This window comes from Bidens hawaiensis, unplaced genomic scaffold (assembly GCF_021521415.1).
Source record: "Bidens hawaiensis isolate Kalapana, Puna unplaced genomic scaffold, B.hawaiensis_p1.1 tig00019386_1, whole genome shotgun sequence".
Lineage (NCBI taxonomy): Eukaryota > Viridiplantae > Streptophyta > Magnoliopsida > Asterales > Asteraceae > Bidens > Bidens hawaiensis.
In genome coordinates this window covers 463,334-471,717 of record NW_027492945.1, presented here as the reverse complement: position 1 = coordinate 471,717, position 8,384 = coordinate 463,334, and the positions used below count along the sequence as shown (strand labels likewise).

Sequence of the window (8,384 nt, the reverse complement as noted above, 5' to 3'; positions counted from 1 at the left end):
AAAACATATCTAAAAGCTTCACCAAACGATCTGCAGTTGCCTTCGAACAACTTCTGCTGATAAAATAAACTAAAATCCACCCCCAAAGTCTTCAAATCCCGAAAGGGTGAACACCGATTCTCCAACTCCTCTAGAAACAACGAGAGCAGATGAACAACAGATGAGTAAATCGTAAGTGATTTCACGTTGCATAAAACCTCAAACACCATTATAAGATCATCAAACAGTGTCCTCTCTTAAAGTTTCTTGCAAAATCCATTGTACTTGATAATCGCCGTTTCAAGAACAGGGAGACCGAGTGTAACTTCAAACCGTGGGAAATTATTCCCCCGAAACTCGAAGTATTCAAGGTTTGGAGTGGTAAGATTACATCGGTTGACATATTTACTGTAGTACACAATTGTTAACTCCAAAAGACACGGAGCGTGTACCTTCAAAGTGTTTCCATCTGTTTGAAGATGACAACAAACCAACTTTAACTTCTTTAACGCGGGAAACCCTGAAAACGGATCAAGATCCGTAATTATCACCCTTTTGAGATACAAATTTGCTAGATTTTTGAACGATCCAGATCTTGGTCCAAAAAACGAGCAACACATGGGTTCGAGGCTGTCAAGCTTCAACCTTTTTAACGAATCCCATGAAGCAAGCGACATGTTCGGCCAACTCGTGTCTTTTCTAGCCCGGATAATATTTGCATCGAGTTCTTCAACACCTTCCTTAACCGCGTAATCAAAAACCTTTTTCAAGATCTTGGCACTGCATATTCCACTGCGTGTGAAGCTTAGTTTAACCAACTGAGTCGAGCGACGAACAGATGACGCAGCGTAAACGAATTTATCGAAATCATTGAGTTTTTTAAACCTATAGGAACTGAATTTGAGAAAAGGAACATAAGTCCATTTAGAAGACCGTGTTTTCGACAACAACGAGGTTTTAAACGCTTGTTCGGTTTCAAGAGATGAAAGAATTCGAAACTGTAGGTCTTCTGGTAATGCCGTAAGCCTATCCGCCATTGTTGTGTTGGTTTCTTGTTGTTCTTCATGTAATCTTTTCACCAAGGTTTTGGTTTCTTGTTCTTCACGTAATCTTTTGATCGCCATTCTTGTATGTAGTTATGAAAATATGTGATTATAGTCGGAGATGAAGATTAAATCAAGATATATTGATTTGTTTGACGGTGTATTTTGAACTTACCATATATATGTCTTAGGTAAGTAATTAAATTTATTACAACTTACCGACTTACCGTGTATATTTTTATTATATGATTTATGAATGTAAATCATAAAGTAACAAAATAGTTTCAAAATTCAAAATATGAATGAATTTTCAGTTTGTTATGATCGTGTTATTAGTGTTGTATCAAATATTAATGATTCAAGGAAACCCATCCCGGAAAAGATTAACTCGATGGGCAGCCGACGGAAACCCATCCCGGAAAAGATTCAAGGTCGTTTAACAAAGTTTTTTGTCTCAAAATTGCCGAAGAAGTGCAGCGGTAACAATTTGGCTGATTTCGTTCGACAACATGGGGAGATTTTCGACTTGTATATTGCGAGGAAACGGGATAGATTTGGTAACAGGTTTGGTTTTGTAACCATGTTGGATGTGAAAGACAAACAAGAGATGGTGAGAATTCTTGTGCTATTCGTATGGGTGACTATTGGTTACACTACAAAAAAAATGTCGTATAGTGACATACAGAAAGTGTCATTAAATAACAGAAAAATGCCACTAAAGTCCCGAATAAGAATGTGCGGCAGACAAATAAAGTGTCATTAGAAGCGGTGACGCTAAAGCCTTTTAGAGGCACTTTTTAGTTGTGTCGCACAAACTTTTTAAGCTTTTAGTGGCACTTTTTTTTTCCAATAAAAATATATTTTGTGGCAAAAATTTTGCGTCACTAATCATTTGTAGGTAAATTTCATACTAATTTTAGTGATAGAATTTCCATTAATCATTTATAGTATAAAATAAGAATAAAACCATAAAATGTAAAAACAAAATATTGTTACTTTAATTAAAAGTTCAATCGTCTTAAACTTATTCCAAATGTTTACAAACAATTTCCAATAAGTGTCAAACTAAGTTATCAAACATATAAACACAAAACGAACAAATGTTGCAAGATTAACTAGCAAAGCACTCATCGCTTCCAATGTGGTTTCTAGTCAGTCATCTATTGTTACTTTGTCACTTGTTCTCCCTAGAAAAGTAGAAGGCATCCCCAGGTTCATCAGCATGTTTAGCACTTGTCTTAACCGAGTCCCTTCTTACAAGGGTTGCAACACCATCTCTACCACCTTCCATTGTTTCCTATCAATCTGGATTATATAATTCTATGTTCACAAAATAAATTCAATACAATGTAGCTTACGGTAAGATAATTCCTAGAGTAAGATCATCTCCTGTATTTTCAAAAACTCTTCACATAAGCATCAAATTGAGCAAAATCAAATATTAAAAATTAGCATCACCAAAATTATATAGAACAATAACTAACTCGTATATTTAGATAAAGGCGCCCAAAGTAAAACTCAGCATATAAACCTTCTAAATGCACTTTGGTTTAGGATTTGAAGTATTACTACAATGACAATTAACACATAATACATAAATAAAATTGTTGAGAAACCATTAACTCATACATTTACAAACCTTGAACTTTCTCTAGCGGGCTTGTCACCAGATTACTAGAGCTGAGAAATATTCATGACGCCGAAGATTAATGTTTGTCATTTTGCCACACTTTGAGGATCATATTCATAATAGCCTCTAGAAGACTTCAGCTTGCTCACACTAAAATCTCCGTAACACCATCAAAAGCAACTAAGCAATAGAAAAAATAATTAAAATTTCATTATCACAAACACCAAAATTTATTAAAATGTTTTAAAACACATTTCGTACACCTAAAACCGATGAGCTACAGTGAAAAGAAGTTTTCTCATCTCGTTCTTTGATAGGCCAAGCTCTTTGCTAAAAGACTATGTGGGCCTTCATCCTTACAAAACAAATATACAAGAATTATATATTTTACTACTTTTTAAACATATACGTTGACATAGTGGTGCGCATGAAACCAAAATAACCAATTTTAATCGAATGAACCAAACCCAAAAGGGAACGTTTGTGTTTATTTTCTTCACACCATTAAGTAAATTTAAGTGTAAAACGATAAAACCTTTAAAAAAGGGTCACACAAATCATGTTACTAAAAAATTATTACATGGACAAACCCTGAATTGTCGAACCAGTGTTTAAGAAAAAGATTCTTGCAATTATCATGAGGCCAGATGCAGTAAATAGTATGAAGAGAATGACTATTATATGGCATAACTAATTTGGTTCTAACCTTGATTTATTGTAATGGAGCATGCATTATTTTCATCTAATGATCCTTTCGACCACCACCATAAACTGTCTCAATGCAGCAACCAAAAAACAAAGGCACATAATATGGGGTCTGATTTATACAGCATGTGCATTATTAAAAAAAATATATGTCAAACTAAAAATAAATTAAATTAAAAGTCAAAAACTCACCACAAAATTTTTCATAGATGAGAAACTGCAGGATGAATAGTTCTTGCCTACACAAAATAAAATTATACAGTTATCAAATCACCATAGTCAAAACTAGTAAAAAAACATGAACTCCAGTCTTTGGATTTCAAGCAATTACTCGATTAGGGTTGTGAATCTGTCAAGTTAAGGCTATTTGTGATTTAAAGCTAACACTATTAGGATGAAGAATATGTAGCTTAATTAGGATGTGTCGAACCTGTTGAATCAATTAGGATAACGAGACCATTGTGAGACTAAATTAGATTGTGAGGGTCGTCGAATGCCTTACCAATTGATCATGAGAGGACTTCACTGATTCCGGAAAGAAGAGGTCGTTGAAAAAAACTTTGGCGGCTCGGGATTAGGGTTTCTCGAGACATAAGAATGACTTCATCAACTAGTATTCAACTGGGTGATTTACAAAGGAGCGGGACATCAATAATTTTTTGGAGAAACAACGAGGGAAATTTGCAAATTCGAGCGGATATATTCAAACTCGGGTGAAAATATTTTATACTGAATTTTCGAAGGAGATAAATTTTTAATTTTAAAATTTCGTCTTTACTCGTTGGCTTATGTTTTATGATCAAAATAACTAGACTTTACTCATCAATTATCACTAACATTTAGTTATCAGAATCATATTTATTTGGATATAAAATGATTTTGAAAATTACTTTAAATATTTCATTGTCAAATTTTTTGGTTATAGTAAAATAATTCTCGTTTTATAATTACTCAATAAGTGATCATAACAATTTCATAAGAATTTTAAATGTCACTAAAAATGTGTCATGACAAATACAAAGTGACGTTAAAAATATAAATTAGTGACACATAATTTAAATGCCACTAAAACGTTTGTCAAACAAATATAGTATTCTCAAAGTGCCATTAAAAGTCTAAATTAGTGGCACAGAAAACAAAATGTCATTAAAAGTGTGTGTCGCTAAATGGCTTTTTATTTGCTTTTTATTTGTAGTGTTAAGAGCAAATGTAGCAAGGTTCACATTGGAATATGGTGAAATTAACATTGGTTACAAGGCTACCAATGACACACACGGTGGTTCTAAAAAGAAAGATGGGACAGATTTTTCTTCCGATAAGGGTATGACTACAATGTTCAATTTGGATGGAAGATCCTTTAAGGAGGCGCTCACCGGAAGGCTTGATTCTGTCAGGAAGTACCGGGTGGTTGTTGTTGAGGACCGGGTTAATGCGTATAAGAGTCTACATGGGAGAGCCTTATTGCGAAGATGATTGATTTGGACACCTTAAAAACATCAAAATCATTCAAAAGGAATTGCATCATGTCGAAGGTAAGGTTCAATATTTAGGTTGTATGATGGTGATGATATCCTATGAGGAAAAGGACTCGGCAGCAACAGCGTTTGAAGCGTCCAAAGAGATTATTGGGAAATTAACGTCTGTCTATGTTTGGGAGGGCCAGACTTTGGGTTATGAACGTCTTGCATGGCTAAAGTTACAGGGGTTACCTCTTCAATTGCTTGCAAGTGAAGTTATAGACAAGGTGAGTGAGGTGTTTGGGATGATTCGGACCTATCTTATGAGTACATTGGAGTGTTAACAGGCGATGTTAAGCGGATGGCAGAGTAGATTATACTTCAATGGCGCGACAAGAGTTTTCAGGTTTGGGTGTCGGAGGAGAGGGAGACTGGGACGTGTCGGAGGAGGTTGACGGCGAGGGAATGGATGTTGATAATTGTGTAGCAGAGGCTGAGGGTGGAATCAAAGGTGGCGACGGTGATGATCCGGAGGATGGTGTCGAAGCTGACGTGGCCGGCCAGAAGGGTAACGGTTCCGTTAGTCCGGAAACGGAAGGCTCTTTAATGCAGAATATTGACCCTTCCGTAATTGTTGGGAATTTAAAGGAAGGTATTAATGAGGAGGTTTTTATTTTCAGAGACAAATTTGATTTTGATAAAGTGGAGGTTCATGAGTTTCTAGAAGACTTAATTTGCAATGTGAACAAACGTAAAAAGAAACAGGTTTTCTCAGGTGTGGGCCGACCCAGCCCAAGCTACTCTAGTAGCTTAGAAAAGAATAAGATAGGGAAAAAGCCCAAAGGTGTTGACCCTTTTGGACTAGATTAACTTCTTGGGCTTAATGAGGAAGGGATTCAAATTCAAGAGGATTATGATGGTGGAGCTCAGAGGATTATGATGAGGGGCATGCTTTGGGAACAGAGGAAGAGGAGGGTCGGTCTTCGGTCGGAAAGGGGTTTCCTTTATCCTCGGGTAACAGTGATTTTAATGCAGAGAGTGTCATTGAGGCGGAGACACAAGCGACAATTGTAGTGGGTGTTAAGCTAGGCGCTCAAGTTGAGGTCTGTGAAGATTTCATTAAGGAGAATATTGCTAAGGAAGGTGTACAAGCAGGTTTGGAATGAATATTTTATCCTTAAATACTAAAGGTGTTGGGGTTGTTGGGAAAGATAATTGGGTTAAAAAGTTAAAGGAGGAAAATGGTGTGTTTGTTATTGCATTGCAGGAGACTTTGTGTATTCATGTTAATAATTTTAAACCTAATCGATTTTGGGGTAGAAAAAATTTGAATGGGAAGGTGTTGACTCATTAGGCAGATCTGGGGTTTGTTGATGGTGTGGGACCCTAGTGTTGTTTTGAAAGATTGCTCTGTTAAATATCAGAACTTCATGCTTGTGTTTGGTCGCCTTAAAGAAGATGACACCAAGTTAAATTTTCTTAATATTTATGCTCCTAAAAAACGGTGGATAAATGTATTCTTTGGAGTGCTTTACTATCTGTTATGAGGGGTAGGGAAGGCCTTTGGTGCCTTTGTGGTGACTTTAATGCTGTTCGAAATGAAGATGAAAAAAGAAATTCGAAATTCAATCAGTCGAGTGCTTCGGATTTTAATTCTTTTATTGATGAAGCTTGTCTCATGGAGTACGGGATGAAGGGTAAAAGATTCACTTTTTTGACAGGCGCGGGGAATAAATGTAAAATGAGTAAACTGGATAGATTTCTTGTGTGTGGATATTTTTTTAGCAGATGGGCTGAGGCTTGTTGTCGAGCACTTCCTAGGAACCTTTCAGATCACTGCCCGATTCTTTTGTCTTTGGTTAATAAAAATTTTGGTGCGAGACCTTTTCGTTGGTTCAATTCTTGGCTCGATAGGGATGGATGTGAGGAGATGCTGGTGAATGCTTTGGATCGTTATCAGTCAGTGGGTTCTCGTGATGTTACTTTATCTAACAAGTTTCGGTTTCTTAGGAATTTAGTTCGGAATTGGAAGGCTAAACAGGACGTCACTGAAGGAGAAGAGTCATGCACTTTGAAGGTGGAGTTAGAGAGTCTTGAAGCTACTATGGAACACAGAGATCTGGTTGAGGAAGAGGAATGGGTCTGGGCTGAGTGTAAAAATGGGTTGGAAGAGTTGGAACTACATAGATTGAAATATTTGAAACAACGGTCTCGTGTTCGTTGGGTTATGCATGGGGATGACAACACAGCTTATTTTCATGGTGTGATTAATGGTAGGAAGGTTGTTAATGCTATTCAGGGGATTTTGGTGGATGGTGTTTGGGTTTTAAGCCTAGCTTTGTCAAACGGGAGATTCTCAAGTTCTTCAGGGAGCATTTCTCATAAGCTCTTCGTGTTAGACCTACTCTTCGTTGTGATAACATTAAGAAGGCTCCTTTGGACTTTGTAGACGACCTTATTCAACCTTTCTCTAAGGAGGAAATAAAGGAGGCAGTGTTTTCTTGTGGTGCAGATAAAGCTCCTAGTCCCGATGGGTTTAATTTTAATTTTATTCGCAGGTTTTGGAGTTTTTTTGAAGAGGATTTCTCTGGTATTTTCACAGAATTTTTTGATACAGGTGTGATTAATAGAGGTTGCAGTTCTGCCTTTATTACTCTCATCCCAAAATGTAAGAAATCGGTCAGCCTGAAAGATTACAGACCTATCACTTTGGTTGGTATTATTAGTAAAGTGATCTCGAAGGTCTTAGAGGCTCGTTTGAAGAAGGTTATGGATTCAATTATTTCTGATACTTAGATGGGCTTTCTGAGCGGGCGCTTTATCTTAGACCGGCCCTTATTAATTAATGAGATTATGTCAAGAAGAAAGATAAAAAGGATTTTTTTGTTGAAGGTAGATTTTGAGAAAGCATGCGACAATGTAAATTGGGGTTTCTTGATCTCTATTCTGCAGCAGATAGGCTTTCCTGAGAGGTGGTGTAATTAGATAATAGGTGTCTTACATTAGGCAAGATCGGCCATTCTTGTTAACGGTTCGCCTACTTCTAAATTCCAAAGTGAAAAGGGGCTGCGTCAAGGGGATCCTCTATCTTATTTTTTATTTTTGGTTGTTATGGAGGCGCTTTCGTGCAAGATCTATAAGGCCATTGAAGAAGGGGAATTCAAAGGGTTAACTTTGGCAAAGGATGGTCCAGTTGTTTCGCACTTATTTTATGCTGATGATGCCCTAATTTTGGGTGAATGGTCTCATCTCAATGTGGCTAATATGGTGAGGATATTGAGGTGTTTTCATGCGTGTTCTGGCCTTAAGGCTAATATTCATAAGTCCAACCTTTTTGGGCTCGGTACGAGTGGAAATGAATTGGCGGAGATGGCTTCTATGATGGGCTTCAAGTCGGGGTCGTCTCCGTTTGAGTATTTGGGTATTTTAGTGGGAGCGAATATGAATAAAATAAGCAATTGGTGTAAGATTGTTGATGTCTTTGAGGCTCGTTTGGCTCTTTGGAAGGTTGTCGGATTCATGATTGATGACGTGGATACCCTTACTCACCCAGGGAAACCTAGAAGTTAA

General features: G+C 37.0%; 3 protein-coding genes across 3 annotated transcripts; 2 read left to right on the top strand and 1 right to left on the bottom strand.

Annotated features, from left to right (window-relative positions):
- Nucleotides 1-236: 236 nt before the first annotated feature.
- On the bottom strand, nt 237-1,103 carry LOC143558290 (F-box/FBD/LRR-repeat protein At2g04230-like). The gene has a single exon (XM_077047145.1). It carries the CDS (start codon nt 1,101-1,103, stop codon nt 237-239), a length of 867 nt encoding a protein of 288 aa, XP_076903260.1.
- Nucleotides 1,104-6,357: 5,254 nt separating this feature from the next.
- On the top strand, nt 6,358-7,263 carry LOC143558289 (uncharacterized). Its single transcript, XM_077047144.1, has one exon. The coding sequence runs from the start codon at nt 6,358-6,360 to the stop codon at nt 7,261-7,263; it is 906 nt and encodes a 301-aa protein (XP_076903259.1).
- Nucleotides 7,264-7,925: 662 nt separating this feature from the next.
- LOC143558288 (uncharacterized) lies at nt 7,926-8,384 on the top strand. Its single transcript, XM_077047143.1, has one exon. The coding sequence runs from the start codon at nt 7,926-7,928 to the stop codon at nt 8,382-8,384; it is 459 nt and encodes a 152-aa protein (XP_076903258.1).

Bases quoted from the DNA above. Each gene is read 5' to 3' on its own strand.
- LOC143558290 (XM_077047145.1), bottom strand. From the start codon at position 1,103: ATGGCGATCAAAAGATTACGTGAAGAACAAGAAACCAAAACCTTGGTG.
- LOC143558289 (XM_077047144.1), top strand. From the start codon at position 6,358: ATGAGGGGTAGGGAAGGCCTTTGGTGCCTTTGTGGTGACTTTAATGCT.
- LOC143558288 (XM_077047143.1), top strand. From the start codon at position 7,926: ATGGAGGCGCTTTCGTGCAAGATCTATAAGGCCATTGAAGAAGGGGAA.